The following is a 14,293-nucleotide window of genomic DNA, read 5'->3' as shown; positions in this document are numbered from 1 at the left end:
AAAAAAAAAAAAAAAAAAAAAAAAAAAAAAAAAAAAAAAAAAAAAAAACAATGGTCATTGCTGTAATCTGATGATTGCCAAAATAAATCTTAGAAAAAGTTCAATCATATAACTCATAAATAACATATCAATCCCTGGCCTAGCTAAAACCGACTCGACCAACAACTGGGGTTCAGTAATGGCAGAAACAGGGCACTTTAATTCTTCTCTTCACTAAGCAGCCAAACATTTGTGCACTAAAACATGAAATGGCATAGTACTTAATCCCAATGGTGTTTGATTGAATTACTGAACGTCTGCATATCATTCTCCATATCAGTTATGGTGTAGGAAAGGGAGTTAAAACGCTGACCTGCAACCAGCAGTTGCTTCAAACATAAAATGGACAGGTCATTTGTCGCTGGTTGATGTCGAAAAGCGTGGCGCAGTTATGCCGAGCCCCCATCATTTTCTGGAAAGTCCAATTTCAGGTTTTCATTGTCCCTGTAAACTTGAACAAGTGCAGCTGCTTTATAGACAAACATCCCAACCATGGCTGGCGTGAGCTAAACACAGGAAGAGAATCACATGACAACATAAGAGAGTTATTTTCGGGGCTACATGCATTTAAAATAAATAGACTTTTCAACTCGAAACTAGTTCAATTGGTTAAAACGATGAAATGGTCCACACATATAGTCATTTGTTACCTGGAAGTCGAAGAAGTCGTTGGCAAGATATTTATGAGAGAGGATCCATATTGCATATATTGCAGCAGGAATCAAAAGCCTAGGAGATGACAGAGCAATGCTACTTCCCCTCACTGATTTTTCAAACACGTTCTGGATATCTTCACTTCTTATTCCAATTCTGGCACAAAGAATGAATGTTGATTGTGACAAACAAGTTATACTCAATAAACAAATAGACCGACTATGGCATTTATCCATACTTTTTCGTCTTTTTCTGCGTGAAGATATCGGGAACCGTGTCTTTAGATAGTTTGTCAGCATGTCGATATAATAGCTGGAGGTATAAGCAGCTGCATTAGAGATAATCCCAGATGTTATTGCACAATTACAACAAAATAACAAGGTTTCTCTGATAAATGTGCAATAGAAATCTAATCACAATTTGAGAACGGATATATTTTTTTTTAATTTCCTCCGTAGGAGGCAAAAACTGATTTGACTAGAGGTCACTTTGAATCTTACAAACTTCTCCAAGAAATTGTTTTGGAAGAGTCTTGTTAATTAATATTTATTCTTATATCCTGACCAAGATCTTGTTTGAAAACTTCAAATCTTGGAATGAAAACTTAACTCTTGGTAGTGAACCACAGCATGCCAAAATGAAGTTACAAAATAACAGCAACATTAAACTCATATCAACTAACCTCGAAAGGGCTCCTACTGCATAACTAATAGCAGCCTGAACAGGAAAACAAATAAATTCCTTCATCAGCAAGCAAGCTCCTCTCAACTCATGAGTCATGTTAAGAAAAAGTGAGGTGTCACTTGAAGAAAATGAGATGATCCAGGCCAATAAATGTAATGAAATAGATACTGGAGTCTAAGTAACATAGCAACTAAATTATAATATAATGACTCCAATCTATAATGGCATCCTTCCTTCTACTTTGTACTAAAATAACTGTAAATCAACCAAAAAATTTACTGTAGCACACAAGATAATGCCCTTTCTTCTTCAATTGGAATATACCTGGAACGAAAACACTATCAGGCAATACCCACTGCATGCAGTTCCAATGCCAACGGACAAAAGCATCAGTTCCCTCTTGAGCTGTGTTAAAAAGGGAATTAGTGATCAACTTCCAAATTCTTTAATGGTCAAAGGTTCATCTTCCATCACTTTTAGCCAATTATTCTGTAGTTTCATGATGTAGCCAAAAAGTAAATTACCACAAAAGAAAAAGGAAAAGGAGAAAAGCTTTAAATGCAACTAGATTACATAAGGGAGCACTTTATCAAATCAATTTTATACTCAAAGCATCTCATACAATCAACGCCAAAGTCACAGTAGTGCAAGGAGCAAAACTTCATCTGCCCATGCGAATTGAAAAGAAAACAAAATGGAAGCATCTGTAAACCAATAAGTGTGCAAGCACAGAAAGTTTACATGCTCAACAAATTACTATAGAAACTTTAAAAAAAAAGTAGGTTAAAATGCATTATGAATATTATCTACGAAGAATTTATTAATGACTAATATATCACTGATTTCCATTAAAAAAATAATTTATTTAAGCTTGTAGGTAAACATATAATAATTTCATAATTTTTTCCTAAAATCAGTTATTAAAAATATAAAACTATAAGGTCTGCTTATGGCCCAATTAGCCAGTACAGCCCAACTAATCGAACTATAGGTTTAAGGGTTGTTTGGGCCAAATGTTTTTATGCTAGACTTGGTCCATTCAACCGCCTATGTTTCAAAAATGAAAACAATTCCTTGGGAGGCTCTTACCTCTGTAGGCCCCAATTCAATCCAGCCCCAACTCTTTTGGTGACCCATTTATATTATGTACGAACTTTGAAAAATATGGGAAATTTTGATTTTGGACAAGTTTAGTGATTGAAGGGCAGACATTAATTTTATATCAAGATGATCTTAGATGACATAAAAGTATTACCACCTTACATAAACAACCAATGAACATACTGAGTTCAAGTATCATACAGCTTCATATTTGAGAAAATTTAGTTTCTTCCTTCTTTCACGGTCATCTGGCAGTATCTGTTAAAGAAAATAGAGAGTTAAGGAAAGTGATTGACTGATCTTATCTGGCAACTGATCCAGAGCAATTAAACTGATTCATGGAAACCACATATAAAATGAATTCTATAACTCATAACATAAGAGCTGGAGTAGGCACACCTTATCACCAGCTTTTTTATTGATTGGTGCAGAGGTACCACCTGAGACCCATGCTTGAGTGGCGGACAATTTCAAAAATCCACCACCATCATTGTTTTCATCATCCTACAAGTTGTAAATCAAGAATTAAGGGGAAAATACAAGAGGTTACACTATCCTCTGAAGAAGGTAAAAAAAAAAAAGCAGAACACCGTTTTGGTGCATTTTAAGCATTGATAAAACCATTCAAAATACAGTTTAGTATTCAGAAAATTAACAAAGATTTCAAAATTACATGAAATTCATCAATTTAGTGTAATGTACAGTACATGTGGTGCAGATAAAAAAACTGATTTCAACAGCATACGTGGAAACTCACATTCAGTGTCTGTTCCTTCTACTATAGCCAAAAAGTTTGCAAACAATTAGATGGGCATAGCCTGAAAAATTAGATGGTGTTATTACATAGAACATTTTGGTGTTATTTGTTCATCTTCCTGAAAAATTAGATGGGCATAGCCACAACTTTTATCATTTTCTTCACATAACAATGATTGAGCCTGTGTTTCATCTACTTAATACGAAGTTGGAAGATATCTACTATCATACTGCTAGAGTAACAAAATGCTACTAGGGTACCAAAGTGACGATACAAATATGTTCTTTAAATATTGTAGAAACATATTAATTTCTTAGTTTCCAATGGCTGGCTATCATGCACAGACCTCCCTTTGACATCATAAACACTAAGCATTGAAATGCTATCATAAATTGAAAATTGAAACTGAAAGCATTAAAAATGCTAAGCATATTGTACCAGTACTTCTTGGGAAGTATCAGTAAACCTGTCATCAGTCACATCTTCGAATTTCACGACCTCCCTCTGCCAAAGCATATCAGAAGTTTTTGATATAAAATCTGCATTTAGTTTTCGTTCCTCAAAGAATGCTTGTAGAACATCCTCTTCTGCAATTTCACTTACTGAAAAAACAAGACACTATGTGAAGATCAGCATGCGCTAGTTAGCTAACTTAAAGTTAAAAGCATTGGAATAGGCTGCCAGAAAATAACAATAATAAACTACTTGTAGTAAAGAAACTACTAATGAAAATGCAAGGAAAATCACAAGCATTGTGTCAATAGTACAAAGCCCAAAGAAGAGGACAAAATCTTTGTAAGTTTCAAATAGCCGAGTAAATTACTATGTACTTATATCTAATATAAACAATTATTAATAAATAGTTAATGAGTATCTATGCATAGATAACATGCAATTTAATCAATAACTTCATGAAAATTAATATATTTTTCATTACAAAAATTTGAAAAGGGCTGAATGATGAATTTTATAATATATTATTGTAAGAACAAATAAAAAAAAACAATTGCTATATATTAATGATATCAAAACTTTTGAAGTTGATCGTATCCTACTTGATTAAAAAATAGTCAAATAATATCCTTTTCATATATAAAGAATATTTCAAGAAAACATATTAATATTACTGAATTATTTTTTAAAAACATGAATTAAAGGTTACGTATAAAAAGGCACTCAAGGCCATTAGATAGTTTGCAAAATCAAATTAATTGAAGAAAATTTAACAGAATGATATACTTTTTTTAGTAAGAAAACATGAATTTCATAGATGGTATTAAATTATCAAATTACGAATAGAGGAAGAAAAACAAAGGCTCAAAGCAAAAAAAAAAAAAAAACAACATTCCAGATAGCCATTGAAGGAAGGATACAATTTACACCATGAGAAGCCTACAAAATAAACATTGTCAAAGCAGCAAACTATGCTTTTTTGCTTTATCATTGAAAGTTCTAATGTTACCCTCAAACCAAAGGCTTTGCATCAAATACTATTGAATACATGAGAGAGATTCTAGTCTAAAGGGAGTATAAAAATAAAAACAGATACTAAAGGCATTAACAAAGTAATCCACTAAGAATTAAGCTTAACATGAATTTACCACTAATCCTACTGCATTAGTAAATATTAGCTGCTACCCACCCTACTTATCCTAGTTCTTAATTATAACTATTGACTTGATAACTCAAGTTGATTCAACAGTGGTTTTCCTTATTCTATTATTCTGTGGTGAATCGTCTGATTATCGTATCCAGACGTTATCTCAACTTTTGACACATTCTTCTTAGCCTTCGACTTTCACTAGATTCACAACTCTAAGTGAAGAAATCACGCAGCGAGAGAGTGAGTGAGCATTTACCACTCGAATGAAGGAGGAAGATGCAGGAAAAATCATTCAAGTTCTCTAAGCTCTATTTTCTAGTATCTCTCTGATTCTTAAAAAAAAAATATCATGAGTCATCCTGGGATCGCATAATAGCTTGACATCATTCTTCAGCCATTGGTTCTTCTAAGGAGAGGAACCGCATGAAAATTGGCTTTTCTGAAGAATAGGACTTAGTAACTTTGGCTTTCCACAGTAAATTGCCAATTCCTTCAGGAAACGTAGCTTAGAAGTTAGAATGCGTCAACAACTCAAACGAATAATCTACTTTTCACATCCTAGTGTCCTTGAAGTTGGGATCAATGAAAACTGAGTTACATGGGAGAAGTAAGACTACCTGTTAATTCCCTATCTCTACGTATACAGAGTTAAGAACAAAGCGTTCAGTTTCTTATCAAAACGCTGTTGAATTTCAGTGGAAAAAACTTCAAATTCCCCCATTATAATCACCTGCCAATTGAAGAAACCAAACAGCTTCAAATTGGACAGAATCGATAGAATATCAAATCACCAAACCGAAATTCCGAAAAATGACTCCTAACTTCGATTCTAGGATCGCGTCATTACGCTCTTCTCAGTTCCACAGGAAAATCAAGCTAACAATGTGAAAAGAAGTACGGGAGAACAGACCTGCCCGAATTCTTGTTCGCGATAATGGAATATGGAGCTTTGATTTCTGCAAATGAGATAATGCTGTAGCTGTGCGAGATAGGAATCTGGTTGGCGGTGGAGTCTGCTTGCAGGTGAAGCATGTAACCATAGAAAGAGTTTCCATGGCTTATCCGAGCTTCACAATCGTGGGAACCAAAATATCTTTCCGGGAAGCATTTTTGTAAGCCGGCTGAGTTCGACTTTATTTCTCGACTAAATTATTAAAATACCTCTAAAAAAATTCATTTTAATTTAAAAATAAAATAAATTGAAAATATATTTGAAGGCTATATGCGACTCTGAGAGTGCATTCAAATGAAAGAGATCATAACGATATGATGATTAATAAATTATGATACCCGAGTAAATGAGAGGTACATGAATGAATCAAGACAAGCGATCCTAAGAATAGGATGACTAAGAAAAACTCAAAAAGGTACATGAATGAACCGAAACTATATCGAACGGTTTGCGGGGATAGTCTTCACTCACTGAAAATATTAGAAGAGCTACATCCATCACGAGAGTCCCTTGATGATCTTCTAAGTTGATTTGGATTGCAGATGAAAGTTTCGAGCTCGCACCAAATATAAGTTAATATAATGCTGGCTTAGGCCAACCATGCAAGTGACTCTACTGTTGATTTGGTTGGATGAATGTATGATGTATGATGACATGTGCCCCGTGGCCCCTACATGTGTCTATGTTACATTGTACTATGCTATGTCATGTTATGTTATACTATGTTATGCTACTTTATGCTATGTGGTGTTATGTCATGTTTGTACGCTATATTATAGAGTGGCTATGACATGTCGTAGAATTATGTTATGATGTTGATAATCTATGATGCATAAACCTTTATACATCACGCCATGTAAGCTATGCTACGTACAAAATATTTAACCAGAATTATGAATGCATAATTAATAGACTAATTATTTTATAAATTAATAGAGTTTCGATGTTACGAGAACCTCATGCATTTTTTGTGTGTCATATGCATCATGATACTTCTCCGTTATGATTAGTACGGACACGTACCTTACGATATTTATGGAGACCTCCTGCTATGGGGTTCTTTATGCGTCCGTACTAATCATAATGGGGAAGTATCCCACTTATAACACACAATAATGTATGAGGTCCCCATAACTTAAAATCATTACATAAGTTTATGATACAGATCATGTCTCCATTCATTTAATACTGTAACAAGCCTATGAATCATGCATACATAATTTATGTCAAATATTTCGTAGCATAACTTACATGACGTGGTGTATAGAGGTTTATGCATCATAGATTATCAACATCATAACATAATTCTACAGCATCTCATAGTCACTCTATAGCATAGCTTATAAACATGGCATAACACAACATAGTACACACATGGTATAACATAGTGTAGGATACAATCGTAATCATGACACATGTAGGGGCAATAAGGCACGCATCATCATACATCATACAAATTTGTCCAACCAAGCGAACAGTAGAGCCACTTACTTGGTTGCCATAGACTGGAGTCGCTAGATATTCTTAGAGCTGGCCCATATTTGTTCCTCAACATTTGATTCAACCTATATGGACCCACAATATTTGATTTGAAGATATCAACGAGCCTAATGTACTTAAAAGTTAGGTCGGTTTACGGAGCGGATGCGCGAGTGCGTGCTTGCAGAAATGAAGTGGGCCGTGTATTTTGGGTGTGCTGGAGTTGGGCTAAACTTGCTCGTGGGCTGGATGATTGTATTACTTCTTGGGGCACGGGTTAGATGCACTAACGTTGGGTTGGACGTGCACCTGGAGTAGATTTAGATCCGACCCGAGTTTTGAACGCATAGATTCTTCTTCTTTACTTGGTAAACGTATGTTTTTTTTTTTCTTTCTTTTACAGATATGTTTGTGAGATCCCACATCAGTTGAGTAGGAGAACAAAACATTCTTTATAAGGGTGTGGAAACCTCTGTCTAGCGGACATGTTTTAAAAGCTTGCAGGGATAGCTCGAAAGGAAAAACTAAAAGAGGACAATATGTGCTAGTGATGGATTTACAAGATATATCTGGAATTCACTTTTCCTGAAATAACCTGAGCACCATTGGTCGATGTTGGGTATAGGTGGGTGTCGGGGAAGACGGGTGGTTGGTTGAGATCCTCGAAATTTCTAGCGACGTTTTTCAAATTTTTTAAATATTTTTTAAATGGGTATCTAATTGTAAGTATATTTTTTTTTAAAATTTAAAGTATTTTTGAAATGTTGTATAAAGGTATGTTGTTTTTCTTTGAACACTGTTTTTGCCTTAGCTCTTGGTTTCTGTTCACCGAGGAGAAACGCGCGGTATTGTTGCTTTGAGTCGCCGGTCGTGAAAACCGCCGCAGGAAGCTGTGTATCGCCGTCTGCTCGTTGTCGGAGAAGGAGACTGGCCGCTGCATACAGAAGCAGCACGCCGTGGATCTTCGTCAACTGGACGGACTGTCGCACATGGACTGCAGCTCGTCGTCCGCCGGAAGAGGTCGCCGGAGTTGAAGCTGAACAGGGGAGGGGCGGCGGGAGGGAGAAGCAAGAAGAGAGGGTGGGCGGCCCGATCCGCTCACATTTTTTGAAGTAAGTCTCATGCTTGATTTTAAATCCTCCATACCGTAAGCATTATGAGGTCTGTCTAGATGAATTCTTTGTCGAAGCATGGAGTTCAAATTATAGTATCCCTGATAGTTTTTTTGAACAGTTTACCTTTTTGCTTGATTAGTTCGGTACTTTGTAGAATCTGGGCGTACACTTTTTTTGAAGTTCAGGAATAGAAAGAGAGGAAATGTATCATTTGCCATTTGAAATTAAATATATAGATAAGATTACAACTAAATGACCAGCAAGTGTAGGGAACAAATAAGACCTCTAATCCCAGATGAAGAGGTTCAGTGCAAGAAAATTTGCGAAGCAAACTTGCAATGGGAGGTAAACAAAATTTACGTCTTCTGATATGGAATCACACAAAAACCAGCAAAATATTTTCTCAGAAGTATTTAACATTAATGAATGAGAAGGGGGCCTACATCTCTTAGTAGGGGTGGACCTAGTATGCAATGAGTTCTATGAATTGGTTACTTGACAAAGCCTTGATATTATCATTTGTATAGCTAATATTGTAGTATTTGTTTTTGCCTCATAAGAACATCACGTATCTCATTGGTTAGTGCAGTGTCGGCTTTGTCCTAGTACTTGAGATTATGAGCTACTGATTTTGTTTTTTTTTATTATTTCAACTGTTATTAATTTCTCACATTATTAACATTTGGAACTTTGCCAAACAACCATATAGAAAGTGGTTGTGCAGTATTGTTTTTTTCAATTCCTAGCAATAGTTCGAATTCTTGGTGCTTTAGTAAATCGAATTAGGGATGTTATACTAGTTAAATATTCAAGGCAATAAAAAGTTTAGATTCATCTAAATGTTATTTTCTTGGAATGCACTTCTATTTTTGGTTTTTGGGATGATGGGTTCAAGAGTCTTGTTATTTCAATTCTGCTGCATTATTTTAATCCTAAGCTAACCACTTTCATGTATTTTAGTTGAGGTTTTTTTTTCTTTCCACTTTACCTTGGGGAGGGACCTGTTAGAAGAGTAAAAGAAGAAAAAAAAAAACTACTCGAGGGTTTATCTTGAAGGGAAGAAATCGTCATAAGAAGGTTCAGGAATATGTAAGTTTGTAAGGAGATTGTGATATGAAGTATTGGAGTTTATTGACATATTTGAGTTTGGAGTTTGTTGTCAATTGTGAGTGCCGATAGTGTTTTTCACCATCCGCTCTCTTGCAGTTCATTGGTATTTTTGAGTTAATAAACATCATTTGTGTATATATGTTATAGGCGAGTTCATGTATTTAAATAAATCTCTTGTTGGATGGGACTTGTTCCATGTGGATAAGGTGATATCATGTATTAGTGATACGTGTCTTTTCTGTTTTGCAGGTTTGGCGTAGGAAGTTTAATATCAGACACAAATGTTTTGTTGCACAAAGGTTGCATTGTATACATGTCTCCCCAAAACAAGGTCTATTTCTCTCACTCCCTCCTCCTTACGGCTCTACCATAGAGTTTGTGATTGCTATACTTTTATTTTACTTTTTAGGAAATATATCACATGCTATTTGGCTAGGCTATTCTGTAGTTATGGAAGCTATAATCTTTAATCTTTTTGGCTTTTATATTTCTGTTATATGATTACCAGTTGTTGCTAAGTACAAGTTGTGTATAAGCATGATTATTGGTGGAATACATTTATAGTTTCATATTGGTCGATGGAGTTTATCATTTTGAAACTACTTCTAATATGGTGAATACATATAGGTTGTAATTTTTGAATTTCTCACATGTTTGATAGAGCTTATGGTAATTTCCAGACTTGTTCATTAAGTTGATGAATTTCTTTGAAACTCTGAACTAGTGTAATGGAAGTTATTCATGGAGCATTTATAATTTTGAAGATGCAAGTATACAGTTCTATTAGTTTGGCTTTCTCACTTCGATTATTTCCAGGTTCTTCCTCAGGCTCTTCCATGGCCTCCCTCCTCAGGTTCGCCGTTTTTCAACTCAGGAACAATTCCTCTATGGAAGGTTCAATCTCGGTCATGACCCCTTTGCTCAGCTTTCTTACATGGAACTCTCCCAAAAATTCTTTGAGGCCATGAAAGCTTGTACTTTTCTTGGATCAATATCCATTGCATCAAAGCTTCATGGCCAACTCATCTCCACTGGTTTGTGTTCCTCTGTTTTCCTCCAAAACCATCTCTTACATATGTACTCAAAATGTGGATTAATAAGTGAGGCTCTTCGGATTTTCTTTGATAGCGAGCATCGCAATGTCATTACTTGGAACACGATTCTTAATGGGTTGTTGGATTCTGGTCGAGTAAGGGAAGCAGAAAAGATGTTTGGTGAAATGCCCCTTAGAGATGCTGTTTCTTGGACTGCAATGATGTCGGGCTACTTCCGTAACGGTCAAGCGGTGGATACTATTAAGCTTTTTGTTTCAATGTTTCGGGATTCAGATTGTGTTCCTGACTTGTTTTCTTTCTCTTGTGCAATGAAGGCTTGTAGTAGTGTTGGTTATTTACGGATAGCTCTTCAGTTGCACGGTCTCTCAGTGAAATATGGCATTGGAAACAACGAAGCCATCCAAAATTCTGTCATTGATATGTATGTAAAGTGTGGTGCTATTTATGCTGCTGAGCAGGTCTTTCTAAGGATTGAAAAGCCAAGCTTATTTAGTTGGAATAGTATGATCTATGGTTACTCTAAATTACACGAGATGGGACGAGCACTTGACACTTTCATGAAAATGCCTGAACACGATTCCGTCTCTTGGAACACAATCATTTCAGCATTTTCTCAACATGGCCTGCACACACGGAGCCTTAGTACGTTTGTTGAGATGTGGATTCATGATTGTCAACCAAATTCAATGACATATGCAAGCGTTCTTAGTGCATGTGCCAATATCTATGATTTTCAATGGGGTAAACATTTGCATGCTCGAATTGTCCGCATTGAACCCTTTTTAGATGTTTTGGTGGGCAATGGGTTGGTAGATATGTATGCAAAATGTGGACTCATCGAAGCTTCAAAAAGGGTATTTAACTCACTAACCGAACGCAATGTAGTAACCTGGACTTCACTAATAAGTGGAATTGCACAGTTTGGAAGTCAAGAAGAAGTTTATGATATTTTTTGTCGAATGAGAGAAGATCGTGTTATTATGGATGGCTTTATTCTTGCAACTATTCTTGGTGTATGTGAAGGAGAAGAAAATATTTCAATTGGGGAGCAATTACATGGATTTGCGGTGAAGACTGGGATGGATTCATCTTTGCCTGTAGGCAATGCTACTTTGACAATGTATGCAAAATGTGGAGATGTTGAGAAGGCAAATCTTGCTTTTGAAACAATGGCTGCTAGAGATGTTATTTCATGGACAACAATGATCACTTCATTCACTCGCAATGGCAATGTAGAAAGAGCACAGGATTATTTTGACCGAATGCCAGAGCGTAATGTCATAAGTTGGAATTCAATGTTAAGTGCATATTTCCAGAACGGTTATTGGGAAGAAGGTTTAAAATTATACATTTGTATGCTAAGACAAGAAGTTAGGCCCGATTGGGTCACCTTTGTTACCACGATTAGTTCTTGTTCGGAGTTAGCAATTTCAAAACTTGGAACACAAATAGTATCCCAAGCAGTAAGAGTAGGGCTTGGTTCTGATGTTTCAGTTGCTAACAGTGCAATTACCTTGTATTCTAGATGTGGTAAAATTGAAGATGCGCATAAAGTTTTTGACTCAATACAAGAGAAGAACTTGATTTCTTGGAACTCAATAATGGGAGGATATGCTCAAAATGGTCAAGGCAGGAAGGTGATTGAACTGTTTCAGAACATGTTGATGGTTGGTTGCAAACCTGATCATATCACCTATGTAGCAATTCTCTCAGGTTGCAGCCATTCAGGCCTTGTAAAAGAAGCAAAACATTACTTTAACTCCATGACTAAAGATTTTGGCATCTCTGCAACTCCCGAGCACTTTGCGTGTATGGTAGATTTATTTGGTCGAGCTGGGTTACTAAAGTCGGCCATGGATCTGATTGATCAAATGCCATTTAAGCCAAATGTCACCATATGGGGCACTCTACTCAGCGCTTGTAGGATCCACCATGACACTGAAATGGCAGAGGTGGCAATGAAGAACTTGCTAGAATTGAACGCTGAACACTCTGAAAGTTACATTCTGCTAGCAAATGTCTACTCCAGCTCTGGAAAGTTGGAATGTGTTTCTGATGTGAGACAGTTGATGAGAGAGAAAGGAGTACAGAAAGATCCTGGTTGCAGCTGGATAGAGGTGAGCAATAGGGTCCATGTCTTCACTGTCAATGACACAAACCATCCACAAATCAAGGATATTTATAAGGCATTGGAAGACATTGTTAAGAAGATCAAAGATGATTATGGTTATGTCGATGCGTCAAGTTCGATTGGCTATCATAGTGAGAAGCTTGCTATTGCCTTTGGTTTGATTAGCTTGCCTGATTGGATGCCAATCCATGTGATGAAGAACCTTCGAGTTTGCAACGATTGTCACCAGGTGATGAAATTGATTTCTCTTGTTTCCATGAGAAAACTTGTTGTGCGCGATGGGCACCGATTTCATCACTTGGAGAATGGGAGTTGCTCTTGTGGAGATTACTGGTAGTCATAAACTTGAATTCTGATGCTTTGATTTAAAAAAGGATAGGTAGAATCTTAGCACATTACTGAACTCATCTCCACCAGTGACTGTGAAAGGGATGACGTGAGGGTGTGCATCCAGTGATTTGATTCAACTTGCTGGCTTTATCATGTCTTGAGTTTACGTGACTCTAAACGAATCGATTAAAGATGCAGGGACATTAGAGAGTGAAAGGTATTTGTTTTCCATTTTATAGTGTTTATGTTTCAAATGCTTCCCGTTTCTCGCACTAATCTTAGGTGTCTTACCTGTTATTCTGGCCTTTTATTCTGTAAGAAGGATAGGTTGGTTTTGTTCATTTTCAGTTTCTTTGCTTCAAATTCCAATTGGTTCTATTGTATAGTTGGTGCAATTTAATTGTCTGCCGAACAAACAGTGATTTTGGTCATGTTGTTTGATATATTTTGATATTTCTGTTTTTGCTAACCATGCATAGATCTGAAGCAGGGAGTACATGTGTACATTCATTGCTACTCCTTGATGGCTATTGCTTATGTGTTCAATAACATTCCAAAGAGAAAACCAGCATCTTTGCAACTCCTAGGCCAATGACTATTGGAGCAGAGGTACATATTTACAGGTTTTGTTGTATCTATGCTCTAGATATGTACAGTTAATGAATATCATACGTCGTCGAACTTGTAGTTGTTCGTATTCTTCTCCATTTTTCTTTTTTATTTTTGAAAGTTGCTTTCATTTTTTCACGATTTTTGTACAATGATTTTGATATTTCGTACGGAAAAGGTTAAATTACTTTGAGAATATTCCTAAAAAGTATATAACAAACAAAGAAATACGGATGTGAAAGTAGTGTTTATAATCTTTTTAGTTTTTGGGACTAAATGATTATCAAACGGAGTCGGAGTAATAGGTAGGCTATAATTATTTGTTGTGTATTTGTATTCTTTCTCATTAGCTCGAAATTGATTTTGTTTTGTCGTGATGGATCGCACATATACGTAGAACATTCAAGAAGAACGTGACTCATTGTGAACAATTTTCAAATGATCTGGATTGAGATAATAGTAACTGCGCATGCACTCATTAACTCGAGCATGCACCCATAACGTGTGGTGAACTTGCATATTGTGTCAACAAGGTATGCCAATTTGTTGATTCTCCTACTGTTTTGCATTGGAGGGTTGTGAAGCGTATTCTTTGCTGTTTACAAGGGACTCAGTGATTTTCAAGGGCATTCTGATCCAAGTGATGGAAATGGTTTAATTTTTTGCAGGAATAG

General features: G+C 36.0%; 2 protein-coding genes across 4 annotated transcripts; one reads left to right on the top strand and one right to left on the bottom strand.

Moving 5' to 3' along the window:
- Nucleotides 1–57: 57 nt before the first annotated feature.
- LOC111434387 lies at nt 58–5,964 on the bottom strand. Its single transcript, XM_023071852.1, has 9 exons — nt 5,749–5,964; nt 3,674–3,837; nt 2,878–2,982; nt 2,680–2,736; nt 1,702–1,782; nt 1,376–1,410; nt 932–1,021; nt 690–849; nt 58–545 (listed from the first exon to the last, which is right to left on the bottom strand). The coding sequence occupies exons 1-9, from the start codon at nt 5,891–5,893 to the stop codon at nt 429–431; spliced, it is 954 nt and encodes a 317-aa protein (XP_022927620.1). The 5' UTR covers nt 5,894–5,964; the 3' UTR covers nt 58–428.
- A 2,119-nt stretch (nt 5,965–8,083) lies between these two features.
- LOC111434352 (pentatricopeptide repeat-containing protein At2g13600-like) lies at nt 8,084–13,504 on the top strand. Of its 3 annotated transcripts, none has more exons than XM_023071786.1 (3): nt 8,084–8,381; nt 9,736–9,825; nt 10,311–13,227. In XM_023071786.1, exons 2-3 carry the CDS (start codon nt 9,776–9,778, stop codon nt 13,015–13,017), a joined length of 2,757 nt encoding a protein of 918 aa, XP_022927554.1. In that variant the 5' UTR covers nt 8,084–8,381; nt 9,736–9,775; the 3' UTR covers nt 13,018–13,227. The 3 variants fall into 3 exon arrangements, 2 of the variants coding, with proteins under 2 accessions (XP_022927554.1, XP_022927555.1); XM_023071787.1 differs by lacking the exon at nt 8,084–8,381 and adding an exon at nt 9,369–9,473; XR_002708931.1 differs by lacking the exons at nt 8,084–8,381; nt 9,736–9,825 and adding an exon at nt 13,490–13,504 and having other exon boundaries at nt 10,404–10,528; nt 10,623–13,227.
- Nucleotides 13,505–14,293: the final 789 nt, after the last annotated feature.

The sequence above is a fragment of the Cucurbita moschata genome, unplaced genomic scaffold, assembly GCF_002738365.1.
Source record: "Cucurbita moschata cultivar Rifu unplaced genomic scaffold, Cmos_1.0 Cmo_Scf00044, whole genome shotgun sequence".
Classification (NCBI taxonomy): domain Eukaryota; kingdom Viridiplantae; phylum Streptophyta; class Magnoliopsida; order Cucurbitales; family Cucurbitaceae; genus Cucurbita; species Cucurbita moschata.
This window is presented reverse-complemented; position numbering and strand designations above follow the sequence as displayed.